At 36.5% G+C, this 19,737-nt stretch overlaps 1 protein-coding gene across 2 annotated transcripts in view; it reads left to right on the plus strand.

Moving 5' to 3' along the window:
* BRIP1 (BRCA1 interacting protein C-terminal helicase 1) overlaps positions 1-19,737 on the plus strand; it is a 58,665-nt gene that overhangs the window by 12,883 nt on the left and 26,045 nt on the right. For both annotated transcript variants that reach the window (XM_032201016.1, XM_032201017.1), the window contains exons 10-14: positions 3,550-3,682; positions 4,185-4,336; positions 4,951-5,122; positions 5,231-5,368; positions 5,760-5,921. In XM_032201016.1, coding sequence (XP_032056907.1) covers positions 3,550-3,682; positions 4,185-4,336; positions 4,951-5,122; positions 5,231-5,368; positions 5,760-5,921 — 757 coding nt within the window. The remainder of the gene's footprint in view (positions 1-3,549; positions 3,683-4,184; positions 4,337-4,950; positions 5,123-5,230; positions 5,369-5,759; positions 5,922-19,737) is intronic.

A 19,737-nucleotide genomic window follows, 5' to 3' on the forward strand; every position in this document is an offset into this window, starting at 1 on the left:
CCTGAGATGAATCAGTTGTCTTTTAAATGATTCTATTTGCTTATTTGATGAGTAGTAATAGCATTGCTTTCTCAAAGCATTAATTAGTGCGCATTTATGAAATGCTTTGGGAGCCTTTGACAGGAAGTGTTTTGATGAACGTGTTTAAAGGAGCATTATAGAGATTTTTTCCCTCAAGACTTTTCTGTGCTAAAGCTGGAGGGAAGTTCTACCAGAACACTATTGTCATGTATAGCTGAAATAGGAGTCATTGGTCCAGTAAAAGACTGCTAACTTCGTTACAGAGAGCATAGGTAGTGACGCTTAATGCATAAAAATGTCAGCCACTTCCATTACAATGGTGTTTTGAGTTGCTTCTATCTTTGCTGTTTTTGAGTACTTATACAGTGCTGAAACTTTGTTTCTTGAAATTTGTTCTAGGTCTTTTATCTATTTAGCCCATGCTTAAAACTGAGTAAGTTCCTAAATCTGCTTTAGTAATAATCCCTGTGCCTCTATGTTTTGGAACAGATTTGTCATTTTTGAAAGTGAATTTATCAATCATGCCCTTTATTTTTCTCATAAAACTTGGCTCAAACTTGAGCAGAGAGTTAAAGCTCTGACAAACTGCTGCACATACAAATTTGCAGTAGAAACTCGTAAAACTTGTCAGAGCATTCAGGTAACAAACTTTGCATGTACATGCACTGTCCTCTTTGAGTTTCTGATTATTCTGAGGCATAAATTGTCTACACAGTGTTACTGATCCTTCTTTCTCCCTGGACTATATCAGCAGAATATAGCTTTAATGATTAGCTTTTGTACTGATATTGAAACCAAAGATAAGCTGAATTTCTCAGCACCTGCCTTGTTGGAACACAAGTGTCGTGGAGCTTAGTGAACAGAGAAACATGGGTGATTGAGAGAGTGCTGGTAGAAGCACAAGTTGAGCAGTATGGCAGATAGAAACTGCAAAAAAAAAAAAAAAAAAAAAAAACACTCTCCACTTCTCTGCTTCTTTTTGCCCTTCTTCCCATAAAGGAAAAAGTAGTAAGAGCAAAAAAAAAAAAAAAAAAAAAAAAAAAAGAGTAGAGTTAGTATTGGAAGGGGAGAATCTCAGCAGAAGCTGCAAATCATGAAAGAGGGTGGAAGGAAACAGAAGCAAATGGACTTGGAGGCAGAAGCTAGGGGAAAAAAAGAGGGCACAAAAGTGTATTTTGCATGGAGTAAGAACTGAGAAAGTTGAAACAATGTCAGAAGGTTCCATCACCTGTGGAGAATTTGGAATTCAGCTGTCCAGTCCTTAATTTTTGAACCTTTCGTTTGAGGGATTCAGGGACTGAAAGAAATGCACAACTGTTGAAAACTAGAATGACCAAGTCAGTAGAATAAAAGTGAATAATGGTACCAGTGGCTTTGAAGTTAACTGAACTCTGATTCAGTGCATGTCAAATCATCGTTTTGTTGCATCAGCAGTTGGTGGAATACGCTTTGAAGTATGCTACAACAACTAGTTTGTCATTTTCCCTGTCCTTTCTCTACCCTGAGAGTTAATGCCTGTGTCAGAGAAACAATTTTTATGTTTCTTTTTTTTTTTTTTTCAGTTAATTCTCCTGCTTTGGAAATCTCAAATATTCAAAGTTAGTAAAAGAGGAGAATAGCATGGCTGGAGATTTAATTGCCTTGAGCTTTTTAACCTTATCAGAAAAACTAAGGTTGATTGTCTTGGCAAATCTGCCGGCAGTATGTAAAGCAGCTGGAAAGCAGAAGACTGGGTGTAAATTGCCAGTAATTGGTAATATGTTGTTGCAGAAAGTGACATGGCTTTGCCAAATGTGCGGACAATTAGAAAAGCCTTATTTCAGTTATAAAGGTCCTGGGTCCCCATTCCAAAAAGCACTTAAGCTTGGGCTTAGTGCCACTGAGGTGCTAAAGTGACCTTTCTGAGGAGTTTGAAGATGTACTGGTAGAGGTATACTGGCAGGCTTTTATGATGAGATGCAGATTTACAAGGACAATTTGGATGGGATGGCTTACTCCATTGAACAAACAGTGGGATTTTCTGGTAGGAAGCGAAGGGCCAAATACACTTTCTTGAACTGAAGGCAGCTTGGAACATTTGCTGAATCTTTTCCTGAAAATATTGCATATGCTGATTTTTATTTCAGAATTGTAGATATCTGGAAATAAAGCTAATTTTATTTATTTACTGCTTTACTCTAAAATAAATTCTCGTTCTAAATAGATTATCAGGTGTTCCAAGTAAGCAATTTCATGTTAGATTTAATTGGATGGGGTTTATTCTAGAATTTGCCTTTTTTTGCAATGCTTTAGTATTAGGTTAGGAAGGTGATTGTATCAAGTTTGTGTTATAGCAGAACCATTTTAAAAGTATGCAAAGGCATTTAAAGTTCAGACCAGGAAAACAGAAGTTTTACGTTTCCTGGAATGTTTTACCCATTTATTCTTTCATACTCGCCTTTTCCTAACTGTAGTTTCAGGTCTCTTTGATTTTACGTTTGAGGGATTGGGGCCAAATACTACACTGGTGAACTTCTGTCTGTGTTAGTGATCATCATTCCTTAACAAGATAAAGCAAATTATGAAAGAAGTGATTGGCATGGTAGTATTTATGGATTTTTGTAACCCAGTAGAAGGGAAGGTTTTTTAATTGTTCTGTTGTGCAAATGATTTACAGTGATAGGGCACAAAATCTGGGACTGAAACAGTCACTAAGCCTTGTTGCTTTATTTGATAACGATTAACTGATTTTGCAGATACATATTTTGAACTGTTGTAGAAATGACAGCTGTCTTTCTGATGCCTCCTGCTGGTTGACAAAACAGACAGCTTCGGCATTTCCTGAGAAAGAGGGAGCCTGCCTGCTTTTCTAGACAGAGGGAAAAAATCTTGTAATTCTGGAGGCATGCTTAGGTCGAGAAAATGTTAGCTGTGCCACAGATGAGATGATCTGCATGTTTGCATCCTGCTTTTAGAAGTCCTGCCACATATTGCATTGTCAGTATGGTTATAATTCTGCTTAGTTTTCAAGCTGTAGCAGAAGTATGAATATCTGTAGCTAGGTTAAAATAGGCAGTTTGTGTTATCTAACCCTCCCTTACTGTGTGTAGATATTAAAAGGAATCATTTCATGCCTCAAGATTTGTTTAACAGGGAAATCTGTAATTGAGAGGATGACAAGTAATGAGTGGCTTTAAAAGCACAGTAGAAATCTTTCTTAAATGAGCCTGACATCTTATATCATAAGAACGGATTATATTCTAATTCTTCTTCCTCATTATAAAGATATTACATGATGATAAAATATAAATATATGGGGACAGGTTTTCCTCTCACTTCACTGAGCTTCCTCAAGAGCAGCTTCCACAGACATCATTTCAACAGCGGAAAAACTGGCTTAAGGAAGAGCAGGATTCAGCTACCTAAATTCAGTGTTTATCACCTTCATCTCGGAAGTGTGATGCCATTTTTCAAGGTTCAGTTTGTTTTGTACTTGGAATGTATCTCTAAGTTTATGCTAAAATTACTTCTGATTTCTCTCTTTTGCAGCTGGTTAAAGGAGAGCTCTAGTCAACTTGTAGAAAGAGGGTATGAAACTTCCTGTAAGGTTTGGAGTGGAAAAGAAATGCTGAACATTTTACACAAAATGGGAATAACCAGTATTACTTTTCCCATTTTACAGGTAATGCTGTAAGCTCTATAAATCAGTACCAGAGATGTTAAACATCTTGAAGTACCCATAAACTAAATGTTAACACATCTGTTACTTTACTGCAATTTTGAAAAGCTGTCTAAAAATTATACGTGATGAAAACCAGGAGTAATCCAGTGAAGCTACTGGAACTTGTGGAGAATCTGCCTTTTAAAGGATAAAATTGATCATGTACAATTATTGAAATCAAGCTGGTTAGTCAGTGATAGCTTTGTCTGTACTATCCATCTACGTTTTTATTGACTGTTGAAATGTACTTAGAGTATTTTCAACCTCATCTATCCTTTTTGTGTAAGCCAAATATGTTAAAAGAATTGTTAGTTTTCCTTTTAAATTCTGTCTTCAGTCTGACTTTATAGGCGGCTTACGTAAACTTTCAAAGCAGTGTGCTAGTTGTCTTGTATCTGTGTTAGCTTTGCTTTTGCAAAGATAACTGAGAATGTTAATACGGAATTTGTTTTGTCTCTTACAGAAACACCTTTCTGCTATCTTGGAAAAAGAAGAAAAAATATCAGTGTTTGGAAGAGAGGAGCTTATTGAGATACCAATTGTGAGCCCTGCCACACAGATTGTGCTAAAAGGGTTATTCATGGTTCTTTTTTGTCTTTTTAAAGATAATAGCAGGTCAGTGCAAAAACATAACCTGAACAGTGTGATGGTGTTTAATTCAGTTTACCAAAGTGTCAATTTCGTTTGAGCAACATTTTGCTATAGTGTCCAGCTTCTGAGCAAAATTAACATTTCAAAAAGCTTTGGAAAATCTACTTATTTGGGAAGAATTTATTGAGAATTAATTTAAATACTACCAAAATATGTTTTTTCATTCATTCATGAATTCAAATGTTGACGAAATCTATTTGAGGGTTAGAGGTTAATTTTCTTGATGCATTGCCAAACTAAATACGCTTCATGGGTTTTATTTTTCTCCATAGCATTTATCGCTTGACTGTTGGATACTAAAGTCAGCAGTTAGTAAAGCTTTCTGATTTAAATCTTATTTTAAAATTTTTAATTATTGTGAAGCTTCATTATTTATCTAAAAGGGAAACTGACAGCTGTTGAAATTTTAAACCTAGAGCAGAGTTACCTACTTCTAGTCGATGTTTTATACATTGCATGGTCAACAGCTTTTTTTTTAGACAATATATTGTATGAGATTATTTTTTTTAAGCTTTTAGGAGCTTAATGCTTACAGTTTTTTTTAATTGTAGTTTTAGTTAATATTTATCTCTGTATAGGTATGCGGATGACTACAAAGTTGCTCTACAACAAACGTATACTTGGATGAATGAAAATCAGCCTGATGTTTCAGATTCCAGTGCCTTCTTTACAAATACCAAACAGAAAAGGAAAGCGCGTCATAAAACTGTAGTCCACATGCTTAATTTTTGGTGTTTGAATCCCGCTGTGGTAAGCTGGGTGGGAAGTAGAAGGGCTTAAGTGATTTTATATGATAGCAAAGATCTTAAAGTGATTATATCCATTCTCTGAATTCCTTCTTTTCTCTCTCTAACTCAGGCTTTTTCAGACTTAAATGATGTCAGAACAATTGTTCTGACATCTGGTACACTCTCTCCAATGGATTCATTTTCTTCAGAACTTGGCGTGAAGTTTTCTATTCAGCTGGAGGCAAATCATGTTATTCGGAACTCACAGGTAAACTCTCCTGAGGTATAATGTTACCTATCTGTTGTGAAATGAACAGTAATTTGCAAATAAAAATGGTGGCAGACTCTTTAAGTAGGAAGGTAATGTGTAGAACAGGCTATTACGTAGATTAACGCAATGTAAGTTTTCAAATGAAAAAGAGGGCAATGCTTAGACATTCCGTCCATGGAAAAATCTGAAGCTATGCTATTTTGGTAATAACCATTCATCTCAGTTACTGCACCTTCTCTTCTGTTTTTAAGTACTCAAACTCATTTGCTTAGAAATAATCTCAGTATTTTTCTTCACATTTGATGTTTCATTATGTAACATAATGTATTTCATACAGTTACTGTCAGTGTCAGTTTAGTATTAACTTTTTAAATTTGAAAAACACAAGGTTTGGGTTGGCACCATTGGAGCAGGCCCGAATGGTCGAAAGCTGTGCGCCACATTCCAACATGCAGAGACCTTTGAGTTCCAAGATGAGGTGGGAGCACTTCTGCTTGCAGTGTGTCAAACAGTTGGCCAAGGAATTTTGTGTTTTTTGCCATCCTATAAGGTAAGGAAATTTTACCTCATATTTTCCCTTTAAAAAACATACACTCTACTTGAAAAATGTAATGTGATTTTTTTCTTTTTTTAAACATCAATATATATATAGATGGTTATAGAATAAATATATTGTAATAACAATTATATTGTAATTTCTTCAGTGTGGCATGCAAATTCATTTTTGTGAAAAAGCAGGCTCATATTTGTTTTCAGCAATGTTTGTATCTCAGTTAATATAAAAGTACTAATTTTTTGAAATTTTTTTAAAGCATTTTAAAACTCGTGTTCTGCATTTTTTTCTGTGAAGCAAGGAGGTTTTTTTTCTTTTTTTTTCCTTCTCTGGGTGTCTTTAAAGCATTGCAGTCATCAGTGCAGTTACTGACAGTAACCATTAGGTGACCACATTAGACCAGGTAATGTGCAATCAGTGAAAAAAAAAAAAACAAAAACAGATTACTGACTATAAATTTATTTAACCTAGCTCAGAAAGCTATGCAGTTATACACAATGTTAGCCATCTATAAATAAATCTTGCATTCAATTTATTTTATTAAAGAATTTGAGGGCATATTTCACTTTTCACTATCATCACTATTCTTTTACTGAAGTGTGTAACGTTAAGCAGTACGTGATAGTTGATCTTATTGTATACAAACCTGACAAACACTTCTGAAAGTTTTTTATGAGAATAGTAATCTGAATTGAAAGTATGGAGAGACTTTGTAATGACATTTAATAAAGAAGGAAAGAGATTGCTGGACAGCTCTGGTACCCTTCCCCCTCTCACTGCCCTTATGCTTCACTGAAAGGTCACCTAGCTAAACACGTTGAGTGTTTTCTCTTTGTGGGAACACTTCCATGAACCCAGTGAAAGTATTGATAAATATAAATTGCAGACAATTGAAGGATGATATTTTAAAATCACATTGCCAATATCTTTCTATGGATGCCCTTTTTCATTCCACTTCTTTTATTCTGGATTGGGTTGCCTTTAAGACTAAGAGATTAATATGTTGAAAATACAGAATAATGTAAACGTAAGCATATTAGTGCAAGGAAAACGGCGTTTTTCTTTGATCATTCTACGGAATATTGCTTACCTGCACATTTGCATTTCAAAACTGCTTTTCAGAGGCTTTCATGGGGAGGTTGCTAGATCTCATGAAAAACTGCACCTTTTAAAGAAATGGTTCATGCTTATCAAGATGGCAGTAATATAGCTGGTCATGTACCTCACTGAATGAACTATTATGAGTTGAGCAAATTTCTGAAGGTATTAGATTGTTTTATGAATTGCACTTTCTACTTTTGAATAAGTGGGGAAAAAAAGTCTTTTTAAGTGTCTTAGAAGTTTGAGTACAAAGCTCTGAATTTAGAGTGCCATCAGTGTATCTCTTTTCTGTCAAGTTAAACTGATGGAGTTTGAATTTAGACCTGTACATTGGATTTCAGTTTGGTTAGTTACAGATGTGTTTTTCAGTTCAACATTCTGTTTTAGTTTTGTTTAAGAATTTCTGGCTCAACAATGATGTTCTTTGCTCTGCATGCCTACAGAAGCCTTGCTTCTTAGATGGCTCTGTCTGTTTCAGTGCTTCACTTTCAAGCACTTGTGCACATTTTGGCCTGTTCGCCTGAAACTCTTCGTTAATTATCCCTACGTATTTGCTTTGTAAATAACATTAACTTTATTTTTCTGCAAAACCCATTTTAACTTAATTCAAGTAATAAATTGTGTGTTACTTTCTTTGCTTGTATATAATGAGAGTGCTAGAGACAGAAATTGCATCTTACTGCACTGTCATGCAATTCACTTTGAATTTCATAGACTTCAATTTGTTTTAATGAAATACATCTATATTTGCTTTTCTGTTTTGTAAATTAACACTTTCTAGCCTCAGTCATTGGGAATAAAAAGATTGGAGGTATGTATAAAACTACCCACAGGAAGCAGAAGTAGAGAACCCGTGCACGATGCAGTGTGTCATGATGAACAGTGTTGGGAGCCTAGAGCCAGGAGGCGAGCAGTGTTCTCCTTGCTTGCCCTGTTAAAACACAATTACACAATGTCAGAAATAAAATAAAATAATGGCAGAAGTACAACAAACTAAATCATTTCAACTTCTTCCAAGCCTGGCACTTAAGGGGCTTTTATAAGTAAAGTTTCTTCCTCTATATTTTGCCTAGGATTTCAGGTTGCTTTGTCAATGCTAAAGTAATCAACCAACATCAGGTGAAAATGATGACCGATATATTTGTGTTAGAGCTGGTGAAACAAACTCGACCAGAAACATAGTGATTCATTTCAGACTTCTGAAGTGCTCAGTAGAAAAAAAATCTTACACTCACCAAGAAGAGATACGAACAGACTTGAAAGTTTCCATGTGTGAATAAATGGAGGGCAAGTAAATTTCCAAATCTCACCACATTAACCTAATGGTAAGATGAGAAAACTGGATGCTTCTTATAGAACATCAGAGATGAACATTATAAATGTCACCAAAGTACATGCTGTAGGAGCTAGTGTATTGGTCACACAGTCCTTCCAGTGCCAATGTGTGCAGAAAGCATCCATTAACGGTTTCCATTTTTCTCTGTTAGTATTTCTTCGGGTAGATTGCGACCTGGGAGATTCTGGATTTCTTTCATGTTTTAATGATAGTTGTATGCCTTTTGTGTGAGAAATTAATATTTAGTTTTCCACACATCATATAAGAAACGTTTTATTGGCAGATAATTTTTATTCATTAACAGTCGAACAGTCTAAAGCTATGCTAGTGTTAGTAAAATAACCAGTTTCTTGAAAAATGAAATAAGACCAACTCCTTTCACATCAATGTCACTGAACTGCTGTTACCTAAAAAAAAAAAAAAAATTAAAATACAATAAAATTCACCTGTCCCTTTTTTTTTTTTTTTTTTTTTTTTAAATGAGAGCAACTGTTGCAGAAATCCCAGAACAGCTATGTAGAAAAGGTCTGCCTCCTTGTTATAGGTGTGTAATTTGAAATTACTAGATGAAGGCAGAAGTAGAGGAAAGAAGTAGAAAAACATGCCCTTCTCTTAATTAAGTATTTGAATATTTTTTTTTCATGGAAGAGTGACTGCATATGCACAGCAAATATTTGAGATCAATAATGCAGTAGAGGAAAAAAGTATGAGAAGGAAACAATGCATCAGATATACATCTCCACATTTGGTGGTTTTCTCTTATAAACAGCTGTAATGCCATGTTTCAGAATAGTCTACAAATAACAGTTTTTTGTAATTGTCAAACTTCTGTCATGTTGACCTTTTTTTTTTTTAAAAAAAACAAAACAAAACAAACTTTATCTTAACATATACTAAATAGCCATCCTGATTGCTTTTTAGGGATACTTAAAAACATGCTGTTGATACTGTGCAACAAAAATGCATTTATGTGAAAATCAGTAGCAACTCCAGGAAAAACACTCTATAAAAGAGAATATCAGAAGGTGAAAAGATTACTCAGAAATCTAAGATGCTTTTAAACAAGATTAAGATAAGGACCATTAGGGTTCATGTCGCCGACCTGTCTGCATTAAGATATATCTTGCCTGGTGCCTGCATCTTAGATGATTCATTCAATATGTGTCATATCAAAGTCAAGGTATCCAGCAAGGAGAAAAATGCTAATGCTTATAAATTTTAGTGATAATCCATCATGATGAATTAACTGACCTTTCTTTAGTAGCTCTTTTACAAAATAAGCTTTGGACAATAATGTTAATGTTTTTTTTTTCCTGTCTTTTTTTTTTTTCTTAAGGCATTGTTGGTTAATTTGTATCTGCTAATTGTTGAGTCATAATTTGGAAGTAAATTTTTTAAAATAGAAGAAGATAGTTGCTCAAAAGGCTTTGAATGACTTAGCTCTTAAGTTTTACTGATGAAAAGGCAAGAATTCTTTGCTTGAGAATTAAAGATTTGCTTACTTCTTCCTCCCATACCTTTCAGAAGTAGTGTCTGAGCACTTTTCTCTCTAATTTTTTTTTCCCCAACTGACTTCTTTCTAGTAAAGTTACCCAGTATGTCCTATACAAGGCTCTTGTACATCCTGTATTGGGGATGGTTTTTAGTTTTATGCCTGTTTACTTGCCCTTCGTTGGTGTTGAAGAAAAGGAAAAACAGAACAGGCAAAGAGAAGGAGGAAACGAGAATTACAGGACTAATTGAAAGCACTGCTCCATTATTGAGCTAGCACTTTGGTAACTAAGGGTATAATTAAAAGCAAACAAAACCACCAAAAAATCATTTTAAGTCACTTTATCGCAGATGCTGTTGGACTTGAGGCTGAACTGTAAGGATAAATATTTGCAGTACAATCATCCAACAGGCAACATGGATTGTTCTGAAAATTCATATTTCCTGAAATTTCAGGTGTGTTTTATAGGCACTGTATTATATTCCTGTGCTGATGGCTAAGAAGATTCAGGAGAAAAACATTCTGTAGTTGTTTATTGAAAAAGGCTACAGAAATCTCAAATTTTAAGGACTAAGCACTGTTCTGGTAACTCAACCATTTAACCAAAATTTATTAAATCTCTTAAATGTAAGACTTTATGATCTCTAATGAGGCTTGGAACTTGTTAGTTTCCTGAATTTTGATAGTTGCTTTATAAATTGCTCATAGACAGTTTTTGTGGGGTCAAGCAAACCAAGTGATCTTAAGAAGAAAATCGTATTTTATCGGTATTTTTGCTTTATGCCCCAGCAGAACATCACCTTGGGCTATATTTGATCAAAAAGTGATTGTTCTTTTCATTTATTCTGTAGAGGATATGAAGTTCATTAAGTAATTTGGGCTTGGCATTGATGCAGTTCTACTTTCTTGGTTTAACTGCAATAAACATGAGTGGTCAAGAACAGTAATGCTATGCAAATGCATTTTCTGTTCTGATTAACATAAATCTGGATTTTTTTTCCCTCTTATCTCAATTGATTGCATTTGGTGCTCTAGAGCCCCAAATGCAATCCATTTCAATTTGAAGAAGACCACTTCCATATGCACTGCTGGTCATGGTAGGTTACCAGGAGCTGGTTTGGAATGTCTGAGGTCAAAATCTGGACATCCCAAGCCCTGAAAGTCACGTGTAATCTAAAAGGTGGGTGATTTTTATTTCTTTGAGTCTGGAGCACAAACCAGTTCCCAATTTTTATCCTGCTATTTCTAGTTTCAAGGCAATAGGTATAATCTGAGTGTAGTTCTGCCATGTTTAGTTTTCACTTTTCCATGGCAAGCGAATGAATTTTGTGTAGAGTGACTCTGGAACCCCACTGCTGGTTTTGGGCAGACTGAGACTCCTTCGTTTCAGTCAAGGCTGTTACTTGGAATAAACAGAAGGGACCTCTGTTTAACCTCTTACTATTGCACTTTTCTGCCATTGCACCACAGTGGGCCTGCACTGGATATGAGCACAAGTCCTTGAATATACGGTCTCGTGGCCTGGACATAAATGTGCCACCCCTGTATGACAGGCTGAGGGACGGATACAGTTTCAGTATTAATTCTGAATGTCTGGCTCTTTTTAGGCTAAGACAAATCCTCCCCTCACCTCCATTTTTATTTTTTTAAACTAGAAATTGTTTGAGATTGGTATTAAAAAACAAACCAACAAACGCTTAAGTTTATGTCAGAGTGGCAGAAAATGAATTGATCATAACACAAAAAAAGAACAGAATACTTCCATTTCTAAAACTTACCTGAAACGCAGTTTTGTAAATAAATTATAAGAAACCCATTTTTTCCTACCATCAATAAAAAAAAATGCTGCCTTCTGACAACTTTTACTTATTTAATAAATTACTTCAATAAATTTACAAAAGATGGTAGTCTGTTTAGCCAGGCCTATTAAAAGCATTAAGATTTGAGCACTGGCTGTTAAAATGAGTAAATGGCAATATCACAAAGTTAAACAAATGCCAAAAAACATTTTCCAGAGTACTGGGATTGTAACAATACCATTAATGAGGGCAAAGAGGTTTTAATGCAATTTGCACATTCTAAAGTTTCAAAAAGAGGTTTTGAGTTAGTGCATTATTAATGTTCTGAACATCTGGAACTGTGTAAGAGCCATAGACATTGAGCAAGTGCAGGGTTTCCCCACTAGGTCTGATGCTGACTGATTTCCTCCCTAGCGAAAAGGTTGTTTTAAGAAGTTTGAGACAGTAAAATGACAATATCCAGATAAGAGATAAACATTCCACAGCGTCTTTTTGCTTGTAATGTGGATGGGGGAAAAATTGGAAGCCATTAGGTTTGTGCTGTTAAAAGGTGAGTTTGAAATTAAAGAGGAAAATTAGTGTTTGCACCACAGATGGTTGCTCTGTGGTGTGGCTGCACTGCTTGCAGAAGACTGATGCGAGGAATTACCTGGTGCCACTGGTGGGCTCCATGAGATTGCCCATGTTTTTCTGTTAGTTGTGTTTAGGCGTAGGATGCGGAGATAAATGCTTGATCAACAGTAATATTTGCCTTGATGTTCTTGTTGACAGCTGTAGGAGTATGTTGAGGAAGAGATTTACTCCTGTAAATATTTGCAAGATGTAGGAATGTTTGCACCCAGTGTGTTTTATGGCAGAGTTTTGTTCTTTGAAGTAACATAAGCATTAACTTTCTGCACCATTTTAACACTACAGAATGTAATTTAAAGTATTATGGTAAACAATGTGTGTCTGTAGCTTCAGATGTTGTAACTATAGCTAATATCCAGCATCACATTCACTGGGATGAGAAGAGAGAGGCCTTAAACAGGCTGGCATATCAGAGGTAAGTTACGAAATAATTGTAAATTAATAATGATACTCACTTTCTGCGCAGCATTTACTTGCTACTCTCAAGGGAAAGACATTCTCTTACTTCAGAAGCCTGGTTTGTTTGAGCCAAACAGCTGCACTGGTGCTATTACAGTATGTAAGAAACCCTAAAACCAAGAAAAGACTTTAGGGAATAGAGTTCTGTCATCCTTGCTATCGCAAATTGTATGCAAGTACCTAAAAACAGAATTAGAGCAAAATGATGGGAGAGTAATTAAACAACGTGGGAGAAGCTCGTACTCTGTGCCTCTGTCCTGGCACTTAGGGCTCTATGCGATGTCCCCCCTGGAGTTTTTTTTTCCAGTGACTGCAGGCTGCTGAGGTAGGTCTCATGACACTGAAATGACCCTTTTTTTTTTTTTTTTTTTAAAAAAAAAAAAAAAAAAAGAAAACAAAACCAAAAACTTTTCTTTGGAAAAAAAAAAAAAAGGCTTATTGCCAGATTCTAAAGCTGTGTCTTTTGCCTTACTCTGATGAAAATCTTAGGAGAGTGATTTCTGTGTGATGTGGCATAGCTCAGGGTAAATAAGTGGTCTAAAATAGCTGATTTTTAATGACTCAAAAACTATGCATTTCAACATTTGTACCTAATAAACGTAGATGGAATTTTGCTTTACTTGTTGACCACTGTTTTTTTCGTTGCTTGTTTTTCACTCTCACCCTGCACTCATAGATTTCTTTCTGATCTTTATCTCAGCTTCCTCATGTTTTTATGGTTTTTGTTGGTCCCATTAATCATATACAATATCTTTACTTTCAGTTTTATTCTACATTTTTTCCATCCTTTAAAGGTTTAAATGTCTGTAATATAAACTAAGTATTGGGGCCCTTGCATTCATCCAAAAGGCCAATTTTCAGGCTTGGTGTGCATTATCTGAGGTGTCTTCTGAGAACTACAATGGCTCCTGTAAATCTTACTGCGATTTCTGAAGTCTACAGTTTCATATTTTCCCAATGACTTGGGCATAGCGAAGAGAGGTATGTAAAAATTGCTGCGTGTGATGGAGGAGTTCAACCCTTCCATCACAACGCTCTTTTCACTGAAGGCTTTTGGTAGTATTGCCTCAAATAGGAAAGAACAGTAGCAGAGGGAATAGTGAAGTTTATAGAAAAGAATTACAATGATTATTCTATAAACAGGTACGTAATCTTTACCCTCCGGTTCTGTTGCAAGCCTCCTCTTTTCATGTCATCAGTTTAATCGAGTTCCTTTGCCAAGCTAAATTTGAAGACGGAGCTGACAGTTCACACCCTGGCAAGATCATTTCTTGTATAATCTGGGAGGCTGCAGCAAAAATATTTCCCTAGGTTACAGAGCCAGAGTGGTGCTGAATTCCACTCCAGAGGAGTAACTGAAGTGCTGCAGAATAACTCCTGAACTTTAAAGCTGGTGCTTGTTTTATTATAACGTTTTCACTTAAAATTTTTTTAACCTAAATTGTGGGTTTATTTGCCTATTTATTTATTTTTATTCATTTCTTGTTTACTGGTGGCTTTTGGCAATGCACACGTGATACAAAGCAGGCCAAGAAAACTTTTGGGCTGGGTCACAGATCATTTTATTTCTTTCAGGCTGATGACTGACAATCGGAGCAGTTACACAAGATTTGTTTTCTTTCTTAAACAGTATGACAAGATCCTAGATATGCACAGGTTACAGGAGTAATTTTCTGATTTCTAGGGATTTAGAGGTAATCCAAGCGTGAAGGAGGCTTGGAGAAGTTAGAGGAGACGATCCAGCAGCTTGCGTTCTGCCCTCCCTGTGATTGTTCTGGTGCTGCTCTGAGTTCAGTGGGAGCTGATCCAGAACAAAGGAAGGGGCTTTGTTTCCCCCACCCTCCCCTTCTCACCCTGCTTAGTTTTCTGCTGGCCTTGTGCACTGAGTTGGCCCATCAGGAGGTTAGGCAAGTGTCAGAGAGAGCTCGAGAAAAGAGATTATGTTGTATACTTGTGAAAGGGAGCATGATCATCCCTTTACTGCTAGAGCTCAGCCTCGGAGATGGAACATCGTTGTTGTGTTTTTTAACGTGCCTTTTTCAATGGTGGACTTTAATGTGAGCATCTATAAAGATGCTCATTTGGAAACTCTGATGTTTGTATGAAGCATGGTTTGTTATTGGGTTGTTACGGAAGTTGGGTAGGGGGTGTTCTCTAATTTACACATTTTGCATCATTGGCAAGAGTGCTTGTGGGCTTGAATGGTGAGCTCCAAACGCCCAATGTTGCTGTTTGTTGAAAGCCTTTGTGATGTGCAGTCGTGTTCCTGCGGTAGGGAGTGCAAACACGCTCCTCTGAAGTGTGCAACTCCCCTTTATATAATATTTATCTCTCTAGAGCAGTGCCATAATAAACATCAAGTAGGTTAGGCAGAATAAGCATACAGGCTTGAAAGGCACCTTCTGGATTTTGGCAATTGTGCTGTCTCATCAAGGACATCTTATATTTATTTGTAAGTTGCATACAAAGGTATGTGGGGGTGTGTGTACATCTGTATGCTATGTGTATGCCAATAGTTTGCTCTATATTTTAATTTGCATGGTGGTAAAGAGGGTCTTTTGAGCCACGCTATTATTTAAGATCAGGATGTGAATATCGTTCCTTGATGTGTTCCCTAAGAAAAAAAATGCACTTTCACAATATTTTGCCATCCACTTCTCAGACTACAGAGAACAGCCGTTAGCTGTTGGTGCATGGTGCTGCACCCAGGTGTTTTACACGTGGCCCCTCCACGAGTTCCCCGCAGCAGCCTCCGACCGCTGTCGTGGCCGTGCTGTAGTACTCAGGTGCTGTTGGTTCAGGAGAGGTTTCCCACCTTATTTTCATGAATTCCTCTCTGTGAAGAAGGAACAAATACACTTTCTGTGCCTTACTGGGCTGGTATGGTGACTAGCAAGGGACTCGCAATTATTTAGAGCCCTGTGGCACTTGCTTTTTGCATAGAGCAGCTGTACCTTGTGGTAGCACCCCCACAGGGTATAAAGTAGAACCTGTAGCGACACTCCGGCAGGTTATGGGATATTACGTGTATAAAAGATTATATTCTGGACTGGTAGATGAGTGCTTTCCTTGTGAATTTCACACCCTGAGAGCAGTGCACTTTAATATTTGATCGTGCTGTTAGTTTAAATACCCGGAGCATGCAGCATCAGGAAAATAAACTAAAAATCTATTACTGCTTCTCACTTCTGAGCTCTGACTTGTCAAAGTGCTGCAAGCTGAGTTGTTGTATCTAGCTAACACGTGCTCTAATTTCCGTTGTAATTAACACTTTCTGCTTCCACGTTTTTCCTACCAATTAACTAGAAAGTGCCTTGGAAAGGGGTTTTCACGGTCAGGCAGTGGCTGCGCTCAGTTTGTGAATGACCAAGTCCAAATACTAAATAGCAAGTACACTCAGCATTGTTTTTCCTTGGGAACTTGCGATGAAAGGAAGAGAAATCAGGTTGGAAAAAAATATTTAATAAGGAACAATATCCATAAACAATGTTATTTTTGAGAAGGTGCATCTTGCACAGGTTCCTTTGACATTAATGTTCAGTACCAGTGCAGCCTGCCAAGTCGTGGTCCCCTTTGCAGCTCTTAGAGGTTCACTGCCTGTTGAGGAGGAGGTGCAACTTTGTGTGAAAAAGGCTACAGATGACATAAAATAAATTTGTGAACCTATATTTAGGTAAGATACTCTCTATCAGCAATGTAACAGCATATACAAGAATTGGAATATGAAGTATATTGAAAGCGATACGTGGACTGTTTTAACTGCAGAAAAGTTCTACTTCATTGGGAAACGTGAAATCTTGTCTGAGGAAATCATGACACTTGCCAGTTGGGAAAGAAAGTTTCTCTGTGATAAAATATGATTTGTGAGACGGTGTATTCCAAAGAGTATTCATTGCATTTTAATTTCACAGTCCATTAATGTGTTTTTAAATGTTGTCAAACATAATTTCCACAAAACATAAAACTTCTGTTTTATGGCTTATGAATGAGAGTCAGTTTCTGAGACTTACTCCTTATTGCCGTTGGTGCAAAAAGTTTTCTCTCTGTATATTCCCATTTGCTTCATTCTTTGCCTTGATCTGAGATCGTGGCCCTACTTCCAAAGAAGAGGTTTCAGATGTCTCCAAGAATCAATGATCCTGTTCCCTGTTAGGATTTGGCTTTACATAATTACCAATTACAAGCTGAGTGTCGTGCATACAGTACATGGTTGTTGCTGAGAAATTCTCTTGGTTCTTTTGCATGCACCGATTTGCTGTATAATGAGGGAAAAAATGACTAAGGGGAAAGTCAAGAGAATATTTATTAATATGATTCGGATTTGAATAGGATCATAAAAATTAGTGACTACAGGTGTAAAATGCCTCTGTAAATTTAAAACTATTTTTTTTCCTGTTCATGTCAGTAGCCTAAAAGCTAAAACCTGTTCCTCTCCCCCTGCTGGAGTCAGTTCCCTGTGACAGGCACCTGACTGCTTCAGGTTCCTGTAGGAGCATTTGCAGACGTGGCCAGCCTCTCGCCTAGGACTACGTGTCTCTTCGAACCAGTGGTCCCACGTGGCCCTGTGCTTCGCTGCTGATGTGCCACTAAGCCAGCCTTGTCTTTCCTTTCTCTTTGGTCTGGAAAAAAAGAGGTCAGAGATGACTGAGCTTGGTCTTTTACTGGAGAGGGAGAGGACAGCAATATAGGATGCTGAGCTCATTAATGAGCAGTTAATACATATATTCCATTCTTTATTCAGAACAAGGATATAAGCAATTCTTTATTTATAAATAGATTTTTTTGGAGAGCCTTTTTTGCATGAAAGATTGTTCTTTCACTGGAAAGCATATTGATAGCCTAAGGTTAATGTACAAGTAGCTTTTGTAACACACAAAGTGTTGTCTTGGCTAACTTTAAAACAAAAAAAAAAAACAAAAACAAACAAAAAAACACTGTTTTGAATCAGGATTTAGAAACAGCTGTGACAGAGCTCAAAGCCTCCGACGGCTATCCAGGTTGTTTTGTAGTAAAACAAGTCGTGTGGTTTGTTTTCTTTTTTTTTTGTTTTTTGAAAAAGATTTAATATAAAAAAAGCTTCTTTAACTGTAGAAGCAACGTATTAACCGTGTTATTCTAGAGTCTTTGGTGTGCAAAACATTTCATTTTTCATTACTGTTGTCGCCATTCACATATTCCATTATTTAGGGAGGTTATTGAAAAATTGATGGTATGTTGGTACCAGAGAGACATCCTGTAGGCTGCAGTGTTGATTTATGGCACACGGAACACAGTTCAGTGCTTCAGTTTCCTGCTGGGGAGCGGCACTTTGTCACCGTCCCTGAAGAAAAATCATACCAGTGAAATCCCCTGTGTTTCCCCCAAGTTGAGTGATGCATACTTTTCCTTCAAAAATGATTATGAATTATTCACCTTTTATTGTGCTGGAGTGTGCACATGGTGATCAGAATCTTGTTCATAATACAGAGTTGTTCACCATGTTCAGGGTTTAGCTTAATTATGTATCTGAGTTGCGCAGCAGCTTTTATCTGTTTCCCCCTGCGTCACGGTGTGCCTGCCAAGCTTGAGTGGGCTAGTGAAGATTTTACCCCACGTTTCCTGGCATATATAGATAGCTCAACACATGAGTCTTGGTCCTATCTTTTTTCCCTTTAATGTATTACAAGGAATATGTTATATTTTCCTTTAATAAATTATAATATATTATAATCCTATATAAGATTGTGCTTGAGGAAGTATGATACTTCTAAACTTAAAAAGATGCATTTTCCGCACAAATTCTTGGAAATCATGGGCACCTACAAGGTTTTATTTTCCAACTAGTTCTCTGTTGTGAAGATACGATATGAGATGCCTTAGTGAAAAATCTCTTAAAAGAGATGATGCAGTAGCGATACAGTTTTCCTATTGAGGACAACTTTCTCTCGGGAGGCTCATAGAGGAAAGACTCCAACTTGAGCGATTTTAATTTTGAAATCATGGCTGTCTGTGCAGGCTTGTATTCTTAAAATCACTTTCCTTCTAACTACTTTGGTTTAAATCGATGCACTTGATTTGCGTTTTGGTGTAACAGATGGAAAGGGTTAGCAGTCAAATACACATCAGAAAATCTTCCTCATCAGCTGAGAAGGAGAGGTTCTGAAAAAAGTTCCCCATTTTCCCCTGTAAGTGGTACTTAGACGCGTATGCATTCTGGTCTCATTCCTTTGCAGTACTTACTTTTATTTCAGGACTTTCTAGGCTATTTCCACATTGAAACTCTTCTCTGTATTGCCTTGTGTATATATATATATATATATATATATATATATATATATTTGGTGAACAGATAAATTAGCATTTTGTATCAACTTAAATCATTCAAAAGAATTAATTTTAAATACCTCCTTGTATTGTGTTAGGTACCTCCCATAAACATGAAGAGGTTTCTGTGAATCAGTCTATTGCTTAACCTTTCATGAAAATCTAATTGAGTGCAAACAACTGCTTAAATAATTCAATGGGCTATGTTATTCTTGGCTGGCGTAGTCCCAGCCTGGTGCAATGCAAATGACTGGGTGTCATGCAAAGTTGATTTTTTTTGTTTTGATGAATGTGATTAGGATTAAAATCAGAGTTGAAAAAGCACACGAGGTGTTTAAGAAGAACAAAATGGAGAAGAGAGAAGATATAAATTAGCTCTGACAATTTCGTAAATCACTTGTAACTAAAAGGTGCATGCTCTTAGAGTCCTTTTGAAAACATAATATTTTTGGTGGTGTTCATGAACATTATTGGGTTTGGTTGTGGTCTCTGAGACATTCTTATTAAAGGACATAATGCTTTTTATAGTACTCTTTTTTATTAGTTCAAGAATGCTATTTCTTGATTTATTTGAAAGACTTGAATAATGGTCATCAGAATTTATCAGTTATGCGACCCAAATATTTTCCTTCCTGTTCCTCGAAGGAAAATCAGCTTTTTCCTTTTACCCAAATCCTTCCAGGCAATTAGCTG

Source organism: Aythya fuligula, chromosome 20, assembly GCF_009819795.1.
Source record: "Aythya fuligula isolate bAytFul2 chromosome 20, bAytFul2.pri, whole genome shotgun sequence".
Taxonomy (NCBI): Eukaryota; Metazoa; Chordata; class Aves; order Anseriformes; family Anatidae; genus Aythya; species Aythya fuligula.